Genomic DNA, 26,613 nt, shown 5'->3' with positions numbered 1-26,613 from the left:
ATAACATTTTTTCTAGGTTTGGGAATTTTGTGAAAAATATCTCTCAAGTGAAGAAGTTCATGTCACGTTAGTCCTGGAGAAAGAGTCACCAGTTGTCTGTCCTCCCTTGAGTGAGCTTTGTATAAAATATGCCTTTTTTAACAATATTGAAAAAGTATTCCCAAAGTAAAAAAATATTATTTTAAGACGGGACTGGAAATGTGTAGAGCTGAAGCAGTTCAGTTTTCCAACTGTTTTGATCTTATTTACTTTTAGATGATTTGCAGATTTTGTTAAGGATTTTGTTTGAGGTAAATTGTTTTATTCTCAAATTGGAATTCATGTGGTGCTTCAGGAATTGCTTCTAGTGTTCATGTCTCTAAATAAGTAACAGCTTAAACTGACTATCTTATTTTTGTAAGTATAAATCGTACTGTATATTCTTTAATCTTGTGAGGCCCAAGTAGAGGGTTCTTGTAATTCTCTGTTCTGGAACACAAACATTCCGATGTTAAAATTAGGATTTTTTTTGCTTTTAGTATTGGAAAGCTAAACCTGTGTACCTTCAGTTTGCACTGAAAAACATTTCTTTTTCACAAAATCAAGCTCACCCTCTGTCGGAGGCCATAATGACACTGTGATTATCTGGTTTCTCCAGTTACTCCTATGAAACAGTGAGTCAGTCTCTATATATTGAGGAATTAAGAAGGCAATAAATACTTTTGGTTCCAATACTCGTTTGTTGCATTTTTATGTTCCTCTCCAGTGTAGGTGAATTGGTATATTACACATGCTTGTGCAGGTTTCCAGTGCTTTTCAAGTGAGAGCTTAGTATGTATACCGATTTGTGTAGAAGGTTCTGTACAGTACAGATTGTATTAATTATAAAATAACAGGTTGTATGGTCTATAAAATAGTTTTAAAGCACCGTATTGCATGGTGTAATGGTTAACATTTGTGCTCTCAATAAATCATTAAGCAGGTTGGTTTCATTAACTACATCATTGAGAACCTTTTATGAGCACTCTGGAATCGCCAAATGAAAATCTGTTTTTTTAGCTTAGTGGGGGGGACCCACAGGGAATGTGGCTGAGACTGTTGTGGTTCAGGAAGTGAAAGTCTGCAATTTTCCCTTCTCTGCACCCCAAAGCCCACAACTGAATTGGCATAGCTTGTCCATGTAGCATACAGGTAGGCTGAGCCTGTTGCCCCTGGGGTCGGTTATTTCGAAATACATAGAACAGTATTTGCCCAAGTGAAAAGGGGAACTTGGATTATTGATGAGAGCATATTCTTTGAACAACACTACCAGCACTACCACTGTTTTATTCTGCCAGTGCACAGCGGTTTTATTTGTGCATAAAAAATAGAGGATAAAAGTATGCAACATTTAAAATAGTTTTTAGTTTAATTCTCTGCCAGAATCTGTGCTTTTTCTAAATTGTCATTTTGTGAAATCAATAAAACAGTACTTTAAAGGAAATTGGCTACATTTTCAAACATGTAGGAGTCAAAGGAATTTGTTTTGGAGGGAATGAAAGTATTCACCATATGAAACTAGAATTAAACCTCTTAGGTAAAGGCAGGAGTAAATGAATACCTGTTCCTTTCTTAGTACTTTTTCTACATTTAATTTTCTTTCATAAAGCTTGCTTCTGTGAGTAAAAAAACAAGAAAATACACCTTTACAGTATGGTAAGATAGCAAAATAAAGTTTATTGGAATGTTTCTAAAGTATAGAAATGAATAACATGGGTTTTTCCAAATAATAACACTGAGTTGTTCTATTTTAATTCCCTGTTCTTTGTGTAAAATTGCTTTTTTTTTAACTGTTTGGGATGTGAAGTAAGAATAGCATTTTCACAATACAGTATGTTATCTTCCATTTGTTGGGTCTTATGTTGTAGTCTTATGAAAAGAAGAAAATCTTCTTTAAGGGTCCGACACATGCTTGAGGCTTAGGTAAATTAATCATGGTCTGTCCTGAAAAACTTGTTGTACTTCAGTTTTGTGCAACATACCCTCATAATCTGTATCCGTCAAAGAAGGAAGACACCACCTGGACTAGTTAGAAATATTCAGAGATATTTCTATGTCCTCTGGGTTAGAAGTTGTTTTTCATTACTAAAGTAATTTCAGAGACGTTTAGCTTCCAGATAGCAAAAGCCCACTGACTATAGTGGTTAGAATACTTCTTAAAAAGCCGGGTCCTTATGTTTCATTTGACCTGATGTGTATCATTTTCCTAATGTTTTGTCATTGGATTTCTCTTGTTTACAGTTGCAGCTGTTTTGTGGGTAAACTAGTAAACAATTCCTTCCTCAGTGCTTCATCAGGTTAAACCGGTAGATTACAGTGTCTTGGTTTAGTCATGCCATGGGCCGTTTGCCAGTTAAAGTCGCACTTGCTCTAGACCACCTAATATTGCTCAGAGTTCTTAGAGTGAGCTCCCGGTCATTGAGAAGGTAAAAGTTACAATTTGTTTTATTTCCTTACATTGTTCAGTAAGGCGATGTTTATCTTTTGTTGCACCAAACATGCTAGGAAATCAATTTTTGTGTATTTTTTTTTAAAAATCTGTTTCTAGAGTATTCTATTAAAAAGTTAGAAAGTTGGCGACAAAAGGGAGAAATAATTGGGGAACCCAAAAATAACTACACTTTTCCTCCCTTAGCTGCTAAAGACTTAAAAATAAAGTGTATTCCTTGTGGAACTTCTATACCTATAATATAGAATAAAACTGGTGTAACAGTAGGCCCTTACAGTATATGATGGTTTTATCTTAAAGCCTAAAGCATAATGGAACATAGACTATTGGATGACTATTTAGCCTTTTTTTTTAGTGACCCCACATTTGTTAAAACACGCTGTCACGTGACATGTTTCATTAAATGTGCAATTAAATGCATTTACATACATTTCATTAGTTACTTAGGACCTCAGCCCATCATAACACCCTTCAGCTAGGATAACCTGGTCGGAGCAGGTGACAGTATCTTTAACTTTGTGACTGGGAAGATTGGGTGTTATAGTAAAGCAAGGAATTGAAAAACTAAATAAAAAAAAATGGGGAATTTAAAGTAGAACATTTTTGAGTGTCAAATTAAAGGCTGTCAATGTGATCATTGTTCTAAGATGGACTTCTTTTGTGAATAAAGGAGTGTCATCTGTGGGTGTTGAGGAATTGGGAAGTTCGGAGAAATTCCTTTAGAGAAGTGGGATGGGTTAGTGTACCTGACATTTATAATTTAGGTGGTTATCAACAAAACAGTTTAAACTATGTTTTTCTGCAGAGACGCTCAAACTGTGTTTTGTTTTATTGTGAAATTAATCTGAAAGCTGTGGTCTGGAGCAAGATATATCAGTGTTTTCAGTGAGAATCTTGGTAGTGCAGATCTTACTAATCAAGGCCCACACCAAGTTTGCTAAGCATGCGGACATGAGATCATTATTCCACTGTGGTTGTCGTAGTTATGGGGCTTTTTTCATCAAAACCACCTTTAAAAGAAGGCCATTGTGACCCTGCCCCCCCCTCCTTCTCTTTGCTGCTCTCCCCAAAAGAGAGGCCTGGAGCACCTGTCAATCGTTTGACAGTTAACCCCCTGCTGGGCGTTGAGAAAGACCAACATTACCACGGTCTTACAGCTCATAAAGGACAAATACTTCAACTGCCTATTTCCCTTATGTTTAGTAGAGTAAACCAGTGATTTAGTTTATCTAGGGAGACTAAACTGTACTAGCTCAGGTTTGGACACTGTTCATGAGTGCTGTTAGCCATAGCATTTGTTTCTTCTTTGAAGGTGCTACTTCCAAAGCAGAACATATGTCGGCTCTGGAATCACTTCAGCTGACTCTGCTGAGTTGCACTGTTGCCACTGTACATTCTTCCTCTTACTGGGCGATGACCAAGGCCTACCAGTTTCTGTCATCCTGGTCTCTGAATCAGTTCCTTTTGGTGACACAAGGAGATCTGAAGGTAAGAAGGCAGCCATGTTTCAAATTATTCTTTACTAAAGTTTTTCTGTTTGTTTGTTTTTTTCATTAGTGGATTAATGACCCCGAAAATAAATCTCAATAGTACAACTCTATTCTCTGTGCATTTTGAATCAGTCATGAATGGAAACATTCCTATTATGGCAATAAAAAAAACCTTTACTTGTATTAGAAAATGGGATGTGATTAAGGATTGCCATAACCATCCAAAGTTTATTCTTAAATTCAAGTGTAAAATCCGTTGTGTAACTTCTCATTATAAGAGACATGTCTCGTTCCATTTTGACTGTCAATGGAATGATCAAATAAACCTTAGAATTACTGGTGGCAAAACGAGCAATACTGGGACTATTAATACTCATTTTTGGAATATAAGCAGTGTATAATACTGTATGTTCAGGCTTCTGTGTTGAGTTCAGGTTTTTAAACCATGCTAAGATATTTTTCTTAAGTCTATTTCTGTGTGATTCAGTGCAGAACAAAGGCTCTCTGCTGACATAACTGCAATATACGAGTAAAGAGAAATGTGATTTGTAGCTCGAGTTAAGTTGAAGGTTTTTAGTATTTTCTGTTGTCAATGGAAACTTTGATCTCTGCAAAGCTGAAATAACCAGTCACCAGGACTAGTTAACAAAGATGCATAATGTTCTCTTATTTTGTGTACTTTTTTGACAAGCAACTGAATTTTAGCCATAAACTGGTCAGCTGAGCTGTTTACATAACTATGTAAAGTTGGCAGGAAAAGATCTCCCTTTTCCCTTGTAAATTCAACTGTTTATGTGTAAAGGTGTAAAAAAAACAGTAAGCTCATTGTAACTGTTTTACCAGAATCTGGTTGTGCAGGATCTACATGAAAAGTTTGCATACCACACAGCCTGTTGTAGCAAAATGGGGAAAAGTCTGTGAATGAAAAGATCAAAATATTTTTCTTTGCAGAAACAGAGCAGTCTAAATGAGATGAGATTGTGAAATTTCCTAACAGAATGATGCACTACTAAGAGAGGGAACTACTACGTTAAGTCTCGTTAAATATTTTATAGAAATAGAAATCTATTGACGCTTTGAAAAATATGACTCACTAGATTAGTAATATAAAACCATGCTTATACTTTGAGGGAAAAGTTAGAGAAAAAAATAGTTCTATCATATCATGTTAATGATCTGAGATTTATAAATCTCTAATAGATGTCTAATAGATCTTCAGAAGGATAACTTGCTTATTGATCTATTAGGTATTACAGATTTGAGGAGGTCTGGTTTTTAGTCTTTACAGGTTTTGTAATGTGAATACATCTTTAATTTGATGTAGTGTTTCAAAAATAAAAAGCACCTTGCCCTTATGTCATTATACTAGCAGACATGCAAATATACATAGTGCTTGATAAAAGGTTATCTGTTACACTATGCAAAAAATATTAATGAAGTAAAATGAGTTGCTATGTTTTATTATACAATGACCTTTCCAGCATTTGTGTGCAGGCCTTCCTGGTTTGTAGCTTTTGACTTTTTCCTTTTTCCTTACTTAAACAAATTGTTAAATATTTTAGGTGCTGAAAAAACATTTGGATATTTTGACTTTAACACAAAACTAAAGGAGCTGTTTACAGTATATCTTTCAGCACTCACTGTCCTCGTCAAAACCTAAATATTGTTATTTGATCTTAGCCTTGGCATCCTGTCTATTCAAAAAGATCTAGCTTCTGAAGATCCAATCAAAATTGAAAAAGAGGTGAAGCCACAGTATGTCACCGGTGTCCTGGTTAAGCATCTAATGCTGCACCACTGAATTTGATCTTTATACAATGCCATATTCTTGTCATTTAGCACTCCCAAAGGCGCTGTCTTTTGTAAAGCCTTTTTCAGAATTATTTTGTTTTAATTATTTTGAACACCGTCTTTTCTCCAAGTGCTTTCTGAAGTCAGATCATTTTCAGGCACGGGTGACACCTCAGAAATGCTGCTCACCTCAACCAGGCTCTTGTGGCTTGTCCACTATTGTATGCAAATGACTGCAAGCTTGTCTTATTAATATTAATTAACCCAGTATTTTCTTATTAGCAAAGGTATCTGGGTCCCAGAATAATTCTGCAGACCTCATTCTTCACAGGAGAGGCTGTTCTTTACCCAGAGTTCTAATAATACTGTTCCCCAGGGTTGAATAGCCAACTTGCCAAGTTTTACACAATAAAAGACATATTTTTCTTTCAGTACTTTCCATTTTAAACCAACTAGATTTCCTTCAAGAGTCCTTCCTTATTTGATCACCAAACTTTTGACAAACAACACTGTCAAAGTATCTGGGCTTGATGAAAAGCATGGTTTTGCCTCACTCTTGTTTATACTTTGAGCACAAGCCTTCGTTGATGACGGTTGTGCTCAATTAACTCATGGCAAATATCCCTTTAACGTAAATAAACAGTGGTCAGCTGAGAAATCTATTTTCTCTGTATTCCCTTTATGGATCTACACAATTTAAATGGAGAGGATTACACAGGCTAGGGACAGTGCCATATCCCTGGCCCATAATGACCACCCTCTGTAACCTTACTCCATAGTGTTGTGTAATCCCCACCCCACCCCCCAGCTCTGACCCAGAGGTCTCTTGGTTTGACCTGCTGCCAGAGTCAGTGTGCTCTGGAGATTCCATCTGCATTGCTGTGTTCTGACCCTGCCCTGTGCTCCGCAGTAAAATTAAAATCATGTAATCTAAGGGACCACCGTCTTCCTGGAACACGAGGGTCTGTCTCCTTTTTCTGGAGGTTTAAATGAGGTTAAAAGGGTAGAAACTTTGCAATGTTCTGGGCCCAAAATAGACACCTTCTCTAACTTCTCCTACTACTCCTTCTAAGTTCTTCTACTTTGTCATGTGTGGCAGATGAAAGAAGGAAGTGATCACAACATTGAGAAAAGTAACCAACGTAAAACACATGACTACGTTAGATTTCTTACTTTTAGTTAACATTTACAGTATTTACCAGAAATCTGTAACTGTGCATATACTGAAGATGGCTTATAAGAAGAGTGATTATGTACTACAACAATTAACAAAGCAACCAAACAGTCAAATTAGAACCATCAGAGAATCTTGGAAATTATTTATATGGCATTTTCAACACAACTATGCTAAATATAGATATAAATTACCGAATAGTGTTTTCAGCTGTCGGCTAGCTGAGTAGCTTTGGCCAGATAGTAGATCATATGAACAAAAGGTGGTTTTCTTATTTTTTTCATTTAAATCTGGCTTTGAAAATAAATCACACATTTCATAATTTTTTAAGAGGTCTAAACCTTTGGCCATCTCTTTGGCACCCTCCATTGCCATCCCTTTATCAGAGGCTCTGCCAGTTTTTTGTTTGCACTCTTCTATGATTAGCCTTAAGGAAGTCTGACGCACTGAAAGCCAGATGTATGGTTTCTTTGCCATTTTGTCTTCTTGCGTTTAGTGGATTTATGTATTTTCTGTTATATTTTGTTGCAAGAGATAAATAAAGTTTATGCTATGCATATCATGTTTTCTTACCAGGCTCATTACAGTATATTAATGTTTTGGAGTTGAGGTGAGCCATTCTTGGATTCAGAGGGTTAGAGTACAGTACAGTACCAAAAGTACTTGGACCCTTGCCCAGTTTGCACATTTCGTTGCTTTAAGGCTTGTAGCCTTTATACTTTAAAGCAGAAATTAATACTTGTTGTACACACACTCTACACCACACATTAAAAGCAACAAAAACAAAGAAATAAATAGGTAATATAAAATAAAAATAGAAAGGAAATGAATGTATAAGCAAGTTCTTTGCTATGGTTAACCAAAATTAAATTACATGCTCAAAATTACCTTAACAAACCATACAGTTGGTTGCGTATCCTCTGTCTGCATGCCATAGTGGTTTTGTTGGTTTCAGAATAAAAACGACTGTTTGAGAGGTTTTTTTTGGTCAGGTAGTGAATTTTAAGCAAAGATTCCACAATAAATACTAAGCAGCTTTCAAAGCAAAACGGTGATAGTCATTGAAAACTGACGTAAATGTGGCCAACGGTAATTTGGTCAGATGAGACCAAATTGGAACTTTTCTGTCTAAATGCTTGAAATTTGTGTAGTGCTTAATGCACCTTCTCCTTGTCAATACCACCCTTACTGCAAGCATGGTGGAGCCGCAGTATGTTATGGGATGCTTCTTCTCAGCAGGGACTGGAAAGTTAGGATTGAAAGAAAAAGGTTACAGACAAATACTTAAGGAAACTTGGTTTTAGTCTGCTAAAGACTAAAAACAGGAGTGAAAATTCAGTTTTCAGTAGGACGGTGATCCGAAGGTCAAAGCTACACTGGATTGACTTATGAAAGTGAATGTTTTTACTGTAAGTGGCCTGGTCATAGTCTTAATTTAAAACCTATTGAGAATCTGTGGGAAGACTTGAAAATTTCTGTCCATTAGAGAACTCCAAGCAACTTCAGGTGGCTGGAGCAAATTTGCCAAGAAGAATGCACATCCCAGTGCCTGTGAAACCTGAAAGTAATCCTTCATTGTATAGAATACAGTATATGACTTACAGATGAAGATGTCTTATACTTTTATGTATAAGACCGTTACTGATCAGGTGTATTAATACAATTTAATATCGAAAAATAAATACAGCATATTATTATATGTAGTTGGTTCTCTCAAGCAACATATACAGAAAATCTGATTTACAGAAACTTCCCAAGACCAGTCTGTCTCTATCATAGTGTGATTAGTAGTATCACCCTTGGACAGAAACTTTATTAGTATGTCACTTTATTGGTATCCATTTTGTATTTATATCTCAAATAGCTGTTTTTTTCATAGAATAATTTTCTTTTTGAGCATTTATAAATTTTAAATGTTTTAATGATTGCATGAATGAATGTGGATAAGGATGTTGTACACTAAAAGTTTTCAGACTTCTCGTATTTCAAATTTTATTCCGAATGTTTGCATCTACACCCTTGTTTAACTTTATACCCACAATTATGTTTTCAGCCTAGATTGAATGTTTTAAAGAATACTAGGTTCTGTTATGCAAATAAAAGGGAGTACAGAATGGAATTTAAAAGTTGAAATAATTCCTGCACTCCATCTGAGAAATGATTACAGCTTCCAGGCGTAACAAGTCGTGAATTTGCTTTTGACAACCTGCTATTCAAAGCAGCAGTTACAGAATAACTTAAGGCTACAAAGCTAACTGTCTGGAATAATACCTTGCAATGCTATCAGCATGTGCAGCTGCATGTTTTCAGTGTAGGTTTTTCTGAAACTTAATTCTTCTCTCTCATTGTTTTGTGTTTATAATGCAAAATACTATATATCCATACTATTTTTACTTTTAACTTGTAAATTAATTCTATTGCTTGTCCTAACGTCTACATTATCTTTAAATGCTGTAATTGAATTTGATTCATTCAGTGAAACTCGGAATATGATTAAATTGTCAGTAATTAGCTTTAATTATATCAAGATTTTAGGTGTGATTGCATTTTATTGTCTTATAAACTTGAGCTCCTCAACTATTAAGTTTTTTTTTATTTAAAAAAAACACAAGAACTCTGAAGTTTTTAATAAAAGAATGTAATTCAGTGCATCTAGCCAATTTGGTCAAATTGATCCAAGGATTTCATCCAGCCATTTCTTGAAAGAAACCAGGATACTGGCTTTGACGACATGACTGGATAGCTTTTTCCATGCTCTCGTGAGTCCTCTCATTTGTGTTTTACTGTATTTTGAAGTCTGATTGTTTGACTTTTTATCAAACATCATATGTTAAATTTGCTACCTCCATAGTTTGCTAATATTCCTGTTTTAGTGTCCTTTGGAAAAGCAACTAGTTTATAAACTATACCAGAATCTACGTCATTGATGTAAATGTTATCTGCATAAATATCTGTCTTTTTCATAAGTAACTAACTTTTTCACATTCAATATTTCCAATTTAGTTTTTTCTACCCGTGTGTAAGATCCTGCCCTTGTCTACCTAAAAAGATGTTGCTACTGTAGGCGTTTGCCTAGTCCTGAGTCTTATCTCAGTCTTTATGAATTTATGTTGCTTCTCTAGTATTTTCGTCAAATGATCACTACAGTTAATATACAATTAATATAAATGAGGTAGAGATGTGGTTCTGGTAAAGATCCCTTTGGTACTCATCAAATTACCTCCGCTTAATTTGAGCATTCACTCCTTATGTATACTTGGTTTTCTGGTAACCGGTTCTCAATCCACACACACACACATTCAATCAAATGCCTACTGCCTACAATTTGAGAATTAATCTTTTATGTGGAAGTTTATTAAAAGCATTCTGAACATTTCAATACACCATATCAATACATATTTTATACACTATATGCGCTGAGTGTGTTTCAGTAATTGTTCCTGCTTGTTCATGAAACTTTTACAAGTTGGTTAAGCAAGACCTACCTTTTCTATATCCATGGTGATCATCCCTAAGCATTTCCATATTGTAGCTCCTCTAATTTAGTTCTTATAATTGTTTCTTCAGCCTTCCATGTAATAGGAGGCAGTTCTGTACCAGTCCTGAGCAACTGTCGAAAGAGTTAAATAAGTCTTGTGAGTAACATCTTGTTTCCTTAAGCACAATTGGCAGGACACCATAGGGCCCCGGTGATTTCTTAATTGTGAGAATTTCTAGTACCTAAAATAGTTCTCTTTTTCATATTAATACAATTTAATAAGGAGCTTAGTTCTTTGCTGCCTGAGGCCTTTTGTTGACTTATTCCTTAGTGAATACCTGAATGAAATACTGTTAGTACATCACCCTTTTCCCTTTCATTGCCTACAAGTTTCCCCTTATTGTGCCAGATACATTTTACTTCATCCTTGATGTTTTCTTTGCTGTTGTTACGACCCCAAGTGTCTAGGGGTAAAGGGGTGTAACATTTAGGATAATTCTTTTGGAAGCAGGTGGGTTTTGGTGAGGGACTAGGAAGCGTGATAACAAGGGTAAGGAACCACAGTGGTGCCAAAGAAAAGAAAATAACAAACAAAATGGAGCTGGCTAGGACAGTGAGGGAAAGCTAATCTGACTACAAAAGAAAACCCGAAACACATGGTCTTCGGCGTCTTCAACACCCTAGCTGACTACCCAAAACCATACAAGACAAACGGCACTCACCCGTACTAAACTAGTGTACTAATACAAAATCAACTAAATGTGTAAGTGTACCCAACAACCTAAACTAACCTTATATACAAAAGTTCACACAAAAACAAGTGAACCAGGAATACAAATAAGGGAAAACAAGAGTAATAAACAGGAGCAGGGTACAAAAGAACACAAAAGTTGAACATGTAACACGTTAGGGCAAGGTAATGGCAAAACAAGGATGAACACACAAACAAACGAAAGTACAAAAAACCCAACAAAACAACAAAGCCGAAGCTATACGAAAATACACACACACACAAAGCAAAACAAACCAACAAACGAAGCTGAAGCAATAACCAGAAGCGAAGCGAAACGAAACGATAACCAAAACCAAACGGGACCGAAGTCAAACGAAATGCCTCTTCTTCCTGAAAGCCTCCATGTTATATTGTGAATAAAATGTGTTCTGATTGGCTGAGAGCTAATTGATGATGACATCATACAGAAAGTGTGGTGTAATGGTGGGCCAATGGGGAAGGGAGAACAATCAAGGGTCAGCAGTGTGGACATAACAGAAAAAACACACACAGAACACACACTGGGACGTAATAGCTGTTGTAGTACTGATTAACCTTTTATTTTAGCCTCTGTTGGAATGTTGCTGTCTGTATATTTTTTGGCCTTTCCAATATCCTTTTTTTAACTCTGCTTATATTTCACTGTACTCCTTTGCTTTGACTGTATCCTGATGTTTTTATCATGTTATTGCTTTCTTTTCCTAATTGATTTATTAAGCCATTTGAGGTATTGTGTTTAAGGTTATGATTTACTTTTGGGGTAAATCTGTTCTGTTAAAAAAATCTGTTTAAACTGTTACCATCCATTTTCCACTGATTTCATATATATTCTGTCTGACCCATACATACAAAGAATTTCAAGTGTTTTGGGTTAAGTTCTTCAGTTTGAATACTCTTTTTTTTATATATAGCACTACATGTCCACCTTCCATCTTTTCTATCTCTCCAGAAGAGTATGTATTCATTAATGGTACATTCATCTCCTTTGTTTTCAGTTGGCCCCATTGCTGTGATTCCAGTAACTTCATAATTGCCTACTTATGTAGTAGCTTCTGTCTCATGCATTTTGCTTCTAATGTGCCTAGCATTTATCTATAAGCATTTAGTTATCTGATCCTTAGTTTTGTTTTTCCCTGCGGTTCTCTTCTTGACTTTGCTTTTCATACTACATCTTCCATTTGGAAAATACTTTAATTCTTTAGAACAATTCCCAAGTGTTGGCCTACATTTGGAAATGTGCTTGGAAGCAGTATAAATAACTTAAAAGCAATAAGTTACCCTACTCTGTAACTGTAAGCTTGTTCAATATGATAAATGCTTTACCTTATCTATAATTTAAGCTGTTGAATAGATATTCTCATTACTTACACAACTTTTATTTTTTCTTTTAGATCAGACTGCATGCTCATGTCAACATTTGACTTGTGAATGAAAAAACACTTCCTTTAAAAGTCAGAAACAAAACCACTAGTCAACTGAATACTTACAGCTGGAAAATTCCCTCTGGTGGGTGGGAAAAATTTTGGCCTGACTTATTTTCATTTAAACAAATGCTGCTGAAGCCTTTGGCCCAGAGGACATTTGTTTCTATAAGATAGCAACACAAAGTGCCTGCTTTGGCCTGGTCATTCTACCTCAGCTCCTGTATGTGGCCATTAATCACAATTATGGGCAGGATATTAATATCTTTCTATTTTGCATGCAATTGCCCTTTGCCAGTAGTGTGCTTGTGATCACTGACCCTGTGTAATTTTGGAGGCAACATCTCGCAGCTAAGATAGAACTTAATGTCTATAAAGAAGTCATCCTAACTATGAAGGTGCATACCACATAAGGAAATTGAATTATATTAAATTGAATTAAACAGCTGACCTTCTTTAACAAAATGTTGTACTTACATGTGGGACTAAAATTACATTCTTATTAGTTCCTGTATGTCCCAAATTCAGTGCGCTTTCATTTATATTTTATTGGTAGCTTTGAATCTCATGTTTAAAATGATACAGTTTTACTTCCATCAGATCAACATGTGTGTATATCTCGTAATGGACTTTGGCCTTGGAGAAGGTTACAAGGTTTTACATGCGAGTTTGGCTGGAAATTGGTCAGATAGATTTCAGGAGGGAGGACCGAACTACAAGCTGGTCACTTTCCTGTTTCTGATGAGAACGTGAGGAAGTCCAAGCAGGACTGGTCATTCTACTCTGGAATCAGCAAGGGGGCATATCTACTTGGAAACATTGCCACATTAAAAGAGATGGCTCTGAGAGAAGAGTACAATGGATTAATATTCAGTTTTGTGCGGTGAGATAGAAATGGGGAAAGGAAACATAGGTACTGATCTACTAAGTGGCCACCAATAACAAAGCAGAAATTAGGACCCATGACCTGTTTCAAAATACTTCACTCATTTACCATGAACTCTACACATGTGCAGGTACCTGTATAAAGTTGATCTCTGGAATGTGTGGGTCCTTCCCTGTCCTGGACAGGCCTGCAGTGTTTATGGTTTGCTGTGGGTGGATGTTCCAAGCATCCCATCTCTCTCTGTTGGGTATTTCGAGATGACCTTGGGCATGGCCTTTGGTTTCATTGGGCAACCCATTACACTCTGAAATCCTCACTTAAACATCTGAAGATTACCTAGCAAATGATCAAAAATAATCTATTTGGTCATGCATTTCTGTTTGTGCAATCATTTTTTCTGCATGTTTTTTCTTCCATCTCCAGAAGTTACTTTTTAGATAGTTTAGTTAGAGAAGAGGCTTAAATGTGGGTAAAGTTCAGACTTATCTTAAGGAAGTAAGATTTGTCACTGTTAGTAACAGGTGTTTCCGGATGTTAAACCTCATAATTAACGTCATGCATTTGTAACAAAAAAATTCCCAATTTGATTGCATTATGCAATAGTTTTTGAGTTGTCTATTTTGTTTGATAATTGTATTAATTTCAAGGGAAAAAATTGAGCAGCATTTAATGTTGTACCTTAAACATAATACCGTAGTAGAGATGTCTAATATTTTACATATGTAAAAATTGATCAGAACCCTTATTTGGCTGTTTGTCCGTTTGTATGCCATGAGGAAGCCTTCTTAAATTTCACCTGGTAGCAATTATCCATATTCAAAACTTGACGTTAAGAATTGTTTTTACAAAGATACAGTAATTGATGAATTATATGCATTGTGGTTATAAGGTGAATTATATGATTTAAAGTTCTTCTAAACCTTTCAACTTATAGACCTTTCAATAATATACTGAGCATCAAAATAAGTGCATCACTCTATGCCCATTTCTAGAAAACATTAATGTGTATTTGGTCTCATTTTGATCCATTGATCATTACTGACTGATACTGAGGAGTGACTGCTAAGTAAAAACTAATTCGTCTCTTTTATGTGTGTGTTGATGAGGTACACTATGGTGTTGAAGATCAAGAAAGGGAAAAAGCAGAAAATAAACAAATTACACCTATTTTCAAGACTACAATGCCTGCTGTGTCATGGGCATACCTGGGAAGATGTTACTATCAAACAGTTAAAGACAGGCCATGACCTGGGATACTGACAGTCATGACGTCTTGTTAAGGACGACCAAGTGGTGAGAGAAGGCGTGTCTGGTCACTACTGAACTCTATTTGGAATCAATGGCAGCCTGACTGCATGCCACTACATTGGTTGAATCCTGGGACCCTGCTTCCTGCAGGCTCATCCAGACGTGACACCCTTCTAGCAGGACAATGCACACCCTTGTTTTGCTTACGTAATGATGGCTTTGTTGAAAGACGAGAATGTGCCAGTTGTGCTGTGGATGCCCAGTTGAACATTTATGGGATGGTGTGTAGCATCTCAGCCTCGGAGAGCAATGAACAGGCTCTTACTTGTTTCAGCTCGGTGAATGGAATAGGACAGAATCACACATGATAGCATCTGCAGTGAAAAGCTTGCATCACAGATGTACATGCTTCTCACACTGTAGCCTGTGACTTTTACAGTAGAGCCCTTGTTAAGTATTGTAATTGTAAATAAGTGCATTTATTTATTGTGACACAGCCAGTGTCTGGTGTAGTAGTAGTTAGCTTTTAATTGGGGGGGGTCTCAGGAAATGGAAACACAAATGCAACTGTAAAATAGGAGAAAAGCTCTTTGATTTATCGTTATTACGCCAAACAAACACAAAATGAAACCCTATATCTCTCTGAGCGCTATCTAGTCTTCAGTGTTCCTGTTGATCTGCAGGTGTAAAAAGTGATATTTCATTCAGTGTGGCTGGAGAAGTACATGGATTTGTTGACTAACCGACAGACACACTAGTTAGCAGTAAATGCTTTGTTCCTTAGCCTAGTCGGTAGATCTTGCATGTACAGAAGGCACTGACACTTCCGTGCCATAATAGCTAATCAAGGTGTTGTTTATTGTGCTGAATATGGAAATGCCTGCAAAACATACAGACTCCGCTCAGGACTGCATTTCAGATCTGATTAAACCGAAGCTAGCCTAAGCTAAATCCTTTGTTGTTCAGAAAATGGAAGGAAGGGAAACATAAAAAGTAATCAAGTAGCATTTTTTTTCAAATTTTTCCCTTCTTTGTAAGGGGAAAGGGGTCTGACCTCCTTTTTCAAGGTCTTGCTCCTTTTATACTTTATCAAATGTGTTGAAGATACAAAGTGTGCTTAGACAAGTGCAGTCCTTGGAAGATTCCTGTCTTGCTAGTTGGTTAGCTGACCTTGAGTCACCACTGGCTTAAGACCTGGGAACAATATTTAAGTTGTCCAATGTAAACTAGTGTTTTATTTTCCCTCGTAACCAAGCTCTAAACTGATATACAAACCCAAAGACTTTTAACTTTTAAGGACTTTGATTAGGATTCCGCATGCATAAGGGTCACTTCAGGATATCAGTATTAGTTTTCATACTCCTGGATACCGGGATTTAGTACAGTGCCATAAAAAAAGTATTTTTGACACCGAATGTTTTCGGTTCTTCAACCAAAATTTAATTTTAGATAGAGGGAACCTGAGTGAACAAATAACACTTTTTCTTTTTACTTATTTCATTTATTTAATGAACAAAGTTATCCAGCACCAACTGGCAATGTGTGGAAAAAGTAATTAAATCAACCCAATTAAAGGGATAATTTAGAGTCAGCTGATTGAACAGAGCCAGGCTTGATTACAGCCAGCCATGCTCAATATAAACCTCATTTATTTTGACACTTACCATCAGAGTCAAGTTGCCAGCACAAAGATTCCAAAAAGCACATTAGGCCCCGATCAGAGGAAATTCCTGAAGAGAAAACAAAACCATTTCTAAGGCTCTGGAACTCCACTGAACCACAGTGAGAGCCATCATCTCCAAATGGAGAACACTGGGAACAGTAGTGAGTCTTCCAAGGAGTGTCCGACCTGCCAAAGTTTCTCCAAGGGCGCATATGGGTGTTGGATAACGTTGTTTATTATGATTATTTCATTTATTTAATAAAGTGTTATTTGTTCACTCCAGTTCCCTTTATCTAAGACTAGATTTTGTCTAAAGATCTGAAAACATCCAGTGTGACAAATATGCAATAATAGAGGAAATAGTTTTTCACAGCACTGTATATGCCTAATTTTTAAGCTGTTTTTCCCAGAATTTCTTAATGTTAATAATTTTTGGAATTAGAGATTTTTTTTTTTGGGGGGGGGTGTGCTGGTGGGGTCCTGAGAGGTGGATTGTAATGAATTGATGTGAAATCTGGTTTGTAAAATGTTTCTTACGAAGTCAAAAAGACAGATGAATCCGAATTTCAAAAAGTGAAATTCTGACTTTCCTGGTGTTGCAAAGAAGCACGTTCCTTTATATTTATCTAACTAATATAATTGAAAAGTTGATTTGAAACTAAGGATGTACCCATCCTAACAGAATGATGTCTCTTCAAAATTAAAAATTGCTTCATCAGCATACTGTGCATGTGACTGGTAGAAATATTATTTCCTGTGAGTAATCATGCCTACTCATTTCAGTAATTTACAGCACAAAATGCTGTGGTTAAATACTGGCATATGTTGATAGACTTGAAAAGAAATACAATTAAAATTGCACTGTAAGATTGTTAACAGAAAGCAGTAGCTTTGCAAGGAAAATCCAAACTATTGTCTGTGGACTTATACAATCCAGCTTTTTCCTAGAATTCCAGTCCAACAGTTAACATTGTAGGTGGCTTTGCAAATTCAGTACATAAATGTCTTATTTTGCCATTTGCATTTGTAGATGAGTAATGCAGTTTTAGTGAGCATTCTTGTACTACAGTAGCAAATGGCGTAACTTTTAAATGTGCACAACCCACTTCCACCTTCATATACTTGAATAAATAAATAAATGCTTCAGTAACAATGGAACATCAAGGCCTGTGACTTAAAATCATTTCACATGCAGAGAAGAGGTAATGATTTTCTGGCTTATCAGGTTTGTGAAATTTTTCAACTTTTGCCTCCCTCCAGCTTCTGTAAGTTATATTTGTGCAGCCAGGGATGTATTTTTATTTTAAAAAGACCCATAAACAATCCAAAAGAACTGATAAACTTGAAATTGCAAGCAAAGCATCAAGCTGAGCATATTTAATTTCACCATTGATATTCACACACTACTTACAGTATGAGCATGGGCATGGGCGTTAACTTCAGTGAGATACCCACACTGTAGGTCTAATTGCACCACTAAGTGTGACAGATTGGCTTGTGATACCATTTTAAAGCTACCCTGATTAACATTTTTATGTAGCTCCTAGGAAATCTGGGAGCTAATTAATAGCAGCTCTCCATATGGTTTGAAGGTCACCTCAGGAATTAGAGTTAATAATTAAAGCAGAAACACAGTATATCGGGTAAAAAGGTCACTGAATTCCTAATTATTATTGACTCAGTTTAATAGTAGACTGGAAAGTAGGGTTGCTGGCGGGATCAAAGTGGGTTTAAAAATTCTGCTACAACTGCCAATAATAATTGATCTTTGAGTAGGGAAATGTAGTCCAGTTCATGAATACAGATTGAGTGACGGTTTAATCTAGCTGTTAACACCATTCTCGGCCTCCCTGATGGGTTTGTTAATCTGTCTGTCCGATAGGGAATCGATCCTGAAGGGATAGGTTTCAGCCACATCGTAAAAGCTTCAGCATGAGGCGAGAAATGTGGAAAGGAAACGGTATTTATTCCCGCAAAGTAGTTTTTTGTAAATAAAGGCAAAGCATTTGAAATCTGTCCTTTGTAGGTTGCCACTTGTATCACTCAGCTAAATACATTTATCTGACCATAACTACTAGTTAAATAGACTTTACTGTGTGGGAGTATAGTTGAAAGGAAGAGCTAACTGGTCTTATTCAAGCTGAAGGCATAGAGATAGTCACTATGTGGGGAAGTCAGGACCTATGTAACTTACAGGTTGTCTGGCAGTGTATGTATTTAGCTTACAGCCAGGTTAACAGGTGTTGCAGTCCACTCATGCTTGTGAAAAAACCAGATGCAGCTGCTGAAAAATCTATTGTAATCAAGGAACAATCCCTTAAATAATATCCTGTAGCTACAGTAGGACTCTGTTCTTGTTACTGTTAATTATGCTTCAATGGGGGGTAGTTAACAGTGACCAAACTGGCCTTAGAGGAGGACATACTGTATATTGCACACAAGCGCCTATTTTAGAATTAGTAAGTGACTGTGAGAAATGTGGCATTTTTTTTCAAGATTCGCAAATATTAGTTGCATCTGCTCCGCACCAAAAAGTTTTAACACATGATCCTTTGCTTTTGACTAGAATCTAATCTAACATTGATGGGGAAAAAATAATATCTCTTACCTTTTACCTTTTGTGCAGTTGTTTTTCAGTAAATTGGCATATGAACTTTTATATGGAATTTGGAAGCAAGCAAGCTCTGCTATAAGTAGTCACTCATCCAGGTTTATACTAGAAAAAAAATCCCTTACCATTTTCCCAATGGCACATTTGGAGTAATGAATCCTTTCTGCAGTCATTTTTATTACAGCAGGAAAAAATACATCCTACATTAACTGCAATCATTCCTAGTAGTTATAGTATTAAGAGATTTCTGGATCACTTAACAGTAAGCTTTGCAAAAAAGAAAATAGTTATACAAATACAATGATTGGTAATGCTTCTAAGGACCAAGTGATATACAACCAGATGGTAATGGGGCATTCAAGTGCCTTGTTGAGTAGCTAAAGTATTGTGTGAAGACACAGTGGTCCTAATACAGAGCCCTGTAGGTACTCTATTAATTGCATCATCCCAGTTTGAAAATTCACTGCTTATCTGTGCTCTTGCCCTTCATTAACCAGTTCTCTTTCATGAGGAATGAATAAATGAGATATGCTCCTTGTATCTGTTTCTGCTGTTGATATTCAGATAAGTTAGGTAACTGAATCTTATCTTTTCTAATTTCATGTTGATTATCACCAAGAATTCTGTTGTACAGATGGTCCTTTAGTTCTGATTATATGGACTTACATGTAATAGAAGTAATATTGATGGATAATTCTTTGGTCTGGTTTTGTCATCCTTTTTATGTGTGTGCACTGTTAGCAGTTTTCTAGTGAGTGGCTATTATGCAGTTCTTCACTGATTGTTGGAGGGGTTTTGTTAATGGTCTGCACAGGACCGAATCTCTTGTATTCTTAAGTAGCTTGTTGGAATAATAGCTGGAATAATTACTGGGTGGTGGTGCCTGACCAAGTACATGTGTTGTAGCCACTCTTTACATTTCTTGAAAACATGTTTTGTATAGATTCATGCGATATCTATAAATGGAAACTATCTGAACAGTGATAATACATGTAAAAACTAACCGTTGTGAATTGCACAAAACGATGTTCTCAGTGGATTTAGGTTTCATGTCTGGGCATGACTCCAGCACCCTGTGAGAAGGTGATGCTTGACTACTGTAACTGACATGAAAGCCTATTTCACCCACAGCTTTAGATTCAAATAGTCTGCTTCAGATATTTTTAACCTGTCAGAAGTTCAGTTTTTATTTATTTTGTAATAAGGGTATTTTTCCCTTATTATTTGTATTTTTGACCTTCGGTCAAGGTTTAAATTGACCGAAATTGTTGGCAAATCACACATGATGCAAAGCAGACCCACAAACTGCATGTGAATCTAACAATATGATCTTTTTATAGGTGTTGAAGGCTGAAATAGCAAAAATTGTGCCACTGGTTGAAGCCTTAAACCTGGAAGACAAATGCACTCTGGGACTTACTGGTAAATTACTGCTACAGCAAGAAAAAACACTGATTGCCCAGCTCACAGAAGGAGCAGCAAATATTCAGGTGAGAGGACATTTATTTTACCTGCTTCTTACAGCATTTAAACTTTTACCTTTTAGTGTGCCCATCTTATATACGGAATAAAAAAGAGAGGATAATTAGTAGCTTCTAAAACGTATAAACAAGGCAGGAAACAGACGTCCTGCCCATTAGCAGAGGGTAGGTAAATTGGTTAACGCATCAGCAAGCTGAACCACGTGACCTTGCAGAAAGTGCCGAGAAATTTCAGAAATTAGAAGTCCTGCTACCGGAAATAATGCAACATGAGCAAACTCCTCTGTCATCAAGTGCAATAGGCAGACAAAAAAAAACATCTGGCAGAACATCCTCGCCAGATTAAATGGGCTGGGAGTGACTGCGCCTTCCATAAGTAATAAAAAAAAGATATGACATTTAAAGGCACTGAATGCACTGTTTTGTTTTAGAACCTTACTGTAATGTACTTCTAAAACACTTAAAAATTGATTTTTGTTCTGAAGTGCTAAAGTTAAAATATATCAGTTGCCTAGATGGTACTGCATGGTTTTGAGAGTATCTTAAACGTGTTACTATGTTGATTGAACACCTTTACTTTCTGATTCTGATTTTATAACAATCTGTGAGGTACCTGCAGTTGTCTTATTTTTATGTCTTTGTTAAATAATTCTTGGCTGAATAATTATGTACAGTACCACTACTTTATTAATGTATCGGTGAGTGTCAAATTATAGATACTGCAAAAAACAAAAGTTTTAAAATAAGTCTGCTTTGGGTCTAAGACTTGTTTATTTTAATACATTAAAATTTAATGGCCTCTTAAATAGCAGTTTCAGAAAATCTATGTTCAGTTAACCAGCTTACTATTAAATTAATAAAACTGTGATATTTGTGTTTACTTGATGTAATCTGCTAAACCTACAACTACATTTTATTTCCTCTTATATCAGCAGTAACAGAAGAACCTTTCTCTCTTTCATTTAGTTGTGTGTGGTGTTGGCCACTCCCAACGCATCAGCTGCAAATGCTTCTGGTGGTGTTTTCTTGTGAGATGCCTCTGTCCTTTGCTCACTGTTGCTCAGTTTGGCAGGGTTGAGACCTGCCTGTTAGGTGGATTAGTATTATTTGGATGCTCGTGTTTTTGATGCATCTTATTTTAATGTCAGAAGACCCTTGTTTTGCATGTTATCTAGCTTCTTGTTTTGGGATTTTCAATAGAACACTGACTTTTACATATGGAAATGAAGGTGCTGTGCAAAGCACTTGTTTTGTCTGTGCTCTGTTTAAGAACTGTTGCTCGCTGTTGACACTTTACTAGGTTACCAATTGTTGGAATGACTGACACTAAATATTTTGCTGATGATTACAACAGTCACAAGACATTAATACAGAAGCTGCTGTCTCTGCATTTTTTTGCCATCGTAAAATTGCACAACCAGGCCAAAACTGTTTATTTTGAAACACTAAAGAATTCCAGAGGTAGTATTGACAATGGAGAACTAGAAGATGTATTGACTTGAACAATAGCAGTTTCTCTCTCTCTAGGCAGTAGTGGCAACCATATAATTTTAAAACTGTCAATTAATATTTGAGTGGTTTCCAAGTGTTTTAACACATAGTGCAGCATAAGAACATGAGAGGATTTTAAAATGGCCCTTTGGCAAAACCAAACCCTTTAGTTTGAAGCACTTTCAGATCTACTGTATAGTGCAGACATCACCAGTTTTAGCCTTCTCCATGGCTTCAGTTGATGACAGCTGGGTTGCCCAGGTGGCAGTGCACAGCTGAAGGAGGGTTTTTGTGGCATGCTGGAGTTAGGGTATCCTTGGCTGACTACAGCGATCCCTATGCCTTACCAGTTACCTGTAAACTAGGCTCTAGCCATGTCTACTACAGTATACAGCGCTGAGAAAATTCTAGTTTAAAAAACCTGTCAATGGCTCTGTTAATCACACATTTCTGATCAGTTTCCCCCTTTGCTGGTATAAGAGCTGTAACAGTGAGATGAGCTCGTTTTCAAGGCAAATTTAGATTTTTTTTTCTTTAAAATAAAAAATAGTTTAAGATTGTAAGCTTTCGTCATAAGAGAAATATGAAGACGGAACAATAATGAAATACCTTGCCATGACCTTGCAGTATAAGCTAGTGCAGCAGGAATACTTTTTTTGAGACAGTTAAATATCTTTGTTCTTTGATTTGCCTGTTTTATTATCTTTGTTTTTGAGTTTTTCCACTTCTGTTTTGGTACAGGCCTTTTCAGAGAATGTGCTGAAGATCTTTTCAACAGACTGTAAAAAGATGGCAGTGGAGATATTTAAACAGACCATGCCTGGGGGAAAACACTGGAGAGCGAACTGCAGAGCAGGTAAGCTTGATGTCAAGTAATGTGATTGAAGAAGTTCTCAAAATAGTGGTTAACCGCTCTTCTGTTATGGGTGTTATCCAAGAACTCATTGTCCAAGAACACTGTTGAATTTGATACAGTACATTTAAATGTTATAAGAATAGTTTTTGTCCTATGTTTCATGCTTTGTTTGTTGGAAGGTGCTTGTAATAATGCTACATGTAACAATTTGAGGCTTGAAAGTTTGCTCTTTTTTTAACTTGTGACTTTTTGTGATAAGATCCTCAAAGTGCTTTTAAATGTTGATTATCTTGAAATACTCCAAATTAAGGAGAAGCTTTAAGTTTTTTAAAAAAAGAATGTAGTAAGCAGATGTATTTTTTATATTTTTGTTTTATTTAAATAACTTTATTATCAAGGCCTCAAGGTTTTGGTTTTAGCTGTGTCCCAGGGAGGGCTGGAGGGAAGAAAGTTCTTCACATACAAAATGCTGGCTCAGCCACAATGGCACTCGGGTGCAAAAGGGATGGTTTGTGAGTGCACTGTCGCAATAAAACCAACAAATAAATATAGTGCAAAACACAACAAGACTAAAGAAAAACTGCACAAAAACATTTTCCAGAGAATAATAAAGCCAGCAGTCCCACAGCACTAAGGTCCTAGAAGCTAGCTCTCTCCTGACCTGGAGGAGCTTGGACAAAGCCCCCTGCCCTGTACACCTGACTGCAGTCAGTCGAGGCAGGTGTGTCCAGTTCACACCCAAGAAGGAAGTAACCTGAGCCAAGCCTCACCTTACTGCATCACAAACTGCTAATATTATGTAGGATATACTTTAATATGATTAGTTGCTTTCATCATGTTCTATTTATCTGTACATGTAGATGTTTTTGCTCTAGTCTATTTATATGCATTTTTGTTCTCACATGTTGAAATTACTGATGAAAGAACAATGGATTTTGCTGAGGGGGTAGTGTTTATTGGTTATTTTGTGGCAGTCTTTTAGAGCAGAGTGTAGTTATGTTAATGGGTATTTCTTGTAACACGTAGTTCAGGTGGGTAGCTGCGTCAGCATGCGTAGGCTACAAAGGAACAAGTAATAGGTTTATTCCATGCTGGAAAAAAGAAGAAAGAAAACGCAACGTTTCGGCCGTGGAGCCTTCTTCAGGTGTGAAGTCTTGTAACACAACAGGGCTGTAAAATATTAACTTTCACTGTTTGTATTATCCTGATATAGTTTATCTTTACTGCTATTTTCATTTTCATTTTTGGAAAAGCCTTAATTGCCCCACAAGCAGCTTTTCAGTTTTACAAAGTGCTGGTTGCTATTTGACAGTACTTAAAATGCAAAGAGACCTGTATGGCTTGCCGTGGAAGTATGCACTTACACTGTGCTATCTCTTTGGCTGGTTCATTCAGCTTGAGGGTTAATTAATAATTAACGTAAAACTTTCCATTTACTATTCATGTAATTGCACACTAAATTGTCATTGTTTGACAAATCATATTATGAATCTGTACCTTAACTAATTTCCAGGGAAACATGTCCTGTTTTTATAAAACAGTTCAAAGAACTATATGACTGTCATGTATCTATCTGATAAGAGTACTTTAACATTTGTTTGCTAAATGTTATCAGCATTACAAGAAAGGGTGTCATAGGTGGTGAAGTGTAGACTTAAGTAAATCAGAAAGACTGTTTTTTCTGAATTACTTTTTAATTGGTCTTATAGGCTGATTTCTGAATGAAAAGAGCAAAGATGCAGCACCAGTAACATTCAATTCAAAATACATAGATATAATCAAAATGTATTTGACCTAGCTGAGATCAGTCCTCTGTTAAAAACCAGTTGTTAGTTGTTACATTTAGAGAATAATTCTGTACAGTAAGTAGCTAAAAAAGCAAGGCCAACACTTATGTCTTTAACATACGAAAGCGTATTAACTCTCGATGCTGGTATCAAGTCAACATCTCCAGACTTTTTGTGTGCCTCAGCAAATCCTCATTGGTGATTATTTGTTATATTTGATAAGAACGTGTAAAAAATAAACAGCAGTCGTGTTCATTCCACGAGTGTGCAGAATTGCTGAGCTCTTGTGCGGTCGTGTGCTTTGTAGAGCTGCCAGGCAGCCCCAGTGACTATGCTGCCTCCGCTGCTCACAGCGTGCTTGGTCAGGTGCTGGAGGGAGTTCAGCCGCTGCCCGACGAAGCCAGAGCTCTCGCTCTGACGGAGGCCACAACAGCCTTCATGGAAGCCTGGATGGAGCACATCCTGAAACAAAAAATCAAATTCAGGTATGCGTTTTATTTTTTTAGAAGATGTGTGTGTGTGTGCTATCCAGATGTTGTCGAAGGAACAAACTGCATTCCTTTTCTTGTCTGCCCCATCATTAAATATTTAAAATGGTCGTATGTACACTAGCACTCTGCTCACTCAACTTTTGTTGGATTTCCTCTTCCTGTGTTTACTTTGAATAAGTCTTGAGTGAATGCTAAATGCTGAAATGGGCTGCTCGGTTATGATGGATTTATGACAGTGTTCTTTTATTGTCCCGCCACACACAAAGCTGTGACTTTCACAGGATGCCATTCAGAGCAAAAGCCCTTATTTCACCTGGCCTGCCCACGCGGGGTTTTTTTGTTTTCCAAAAAAAGATGACCTGTGCTGAAGTGCTCTAAAATTAAAAAGAGTAAAGAAAATGAAATGAGTTGTACCCTTTCACAATTCCTACTTCTCTGGGGTTTTTTTTTTCCTATTCTGTAGCGTTCAGGGTGCCTTACAGCTGAAGCAGGACTTTGACACGATCAGGGAGCTGCTCAAGTCAGAGGAGTACAGCTTGTCTGAGGAGATCCGGCAGCGGCTGCTGTCCCTGGGGGTGTTCCATCAGGTTGACAATGCCATCGTCTGTCTCCTGCAGCAGCCGGCCAGCAAGGCCTACGTGCCATCACGCACCTGGGAGCCCTTCAGGAGATGCTGTGAGTGCGTGCTGTGGAAATCATTATGATCAGACAAGTGGCTTTCTGTAAGGAAATACAGTAAATGCACTGGGTTGATGCCTGAAGAGGACTGATTGGAGTCTGATTTTTTTTTTCCCCTCTAATAAAATGCCTCTACACATTTTCTTACGAGGCTAACTATATAGAGTTCAATGAAAATGTATTCACCTCCTTTCAGATTTTCTGAATTTTTAGCTTATTTTTAGCTTATCAGAGTTTCATGTAGGTACTAGTGATATATAAAGGAACTGTGAGTAAGCAAATAACACCAAAGTTACAGCTGTTTGTTGTTTTCTATAAATTTTTAATCGGTGGATTATCTCACACTGAGAGTAATTCAGCAGAAATGTTGGATCTCATGTTGCATGTGGTTGAGGTTGTCTGACAGAAGCCTGAAAGAGAATCCTCTGGTTATGGTCCTGACTAATGGAATTATCGTGCAAAAAATTGCACTGCAAGTGGTCAAAGGCCAAAATACCTCTTGTGCCTTTCAGCTTAAGAAATTTGACCCAACTTAAGGGAAGAGTGGGCAAATAATTTGGACTTCTCCATCTCCCAATATTTAAAAACTCTTACCTGTTGATTTTTAGGACTTTTGTCTGCAAACTGTCATCAAAAGTATCGTCTAGAGCAGTTCTTCTTTACAGATGCTTCCTTGTTATTTGCAGTTTAAGAATATAAAGAGGTAACAAGAGAAGGCCATTTGGCTCATGTAGTCCATCTGTAATTAGTAGCTAATTGATCTGACGATCTCATCCAGGCATTTTTCCAAAGAAGTCATTGTACATGGCTGGGTAGCTCTTTCTATAC

General features: G+C 36.7%; 1 protein-coding gene across 1 annotated transcript in view; it reads left to right on the top strand.

Moving 5' to 3' along the window:
• Positions 1-26,613, top strand: part of ccdc142 (coiled-coil domain containing 142) — a 44,269-nt gene that overhangs the window by 15,871 nt on the left and 1,785 nt on the right. The window contains exons 8-12 of the mRNA XM_088922148.1: positions 3,780-3,955; positions 20,342-20,491; positions 22,715-22,829; positions 24,924-25,101; positions 25,571-25,782. Of these exons, the coding sequence (XP_088778274.1) occupies positions 3,780-3,955; positions 20,342-20,491; positions 22,715-22,829; positions 24,924-25,101; positions 25,571-25,782 (831 nt within the window). The remainder of the gene's footprint in view (positions 1-3,779; positions 3,956-20,341; positions 20,492-22,714; positions 22,830-24,923; positions 25,102-25,570; positions 25,783-26,613) is intronic.

Source organism: Atractosteus spatula, chromosome 1 (assembly GCF_055471065.1).
Source record: "Atractosteus spatula isolate fAtrSpa1 chromosome 1, fAtrSpa1.hap1, whole genome shotgun sequence".
Classification (NCBI taxonomy): domain Eukaryota; kingdom Metazoa; phylum Chordata; class Actinopteri; order Semionotiformes; family Lepisosteidae; genus Atractosteus; species Atractosteus spatula.
This window is presented reverse-complemented; position numbering and strand designations above follow the sequence as displayed.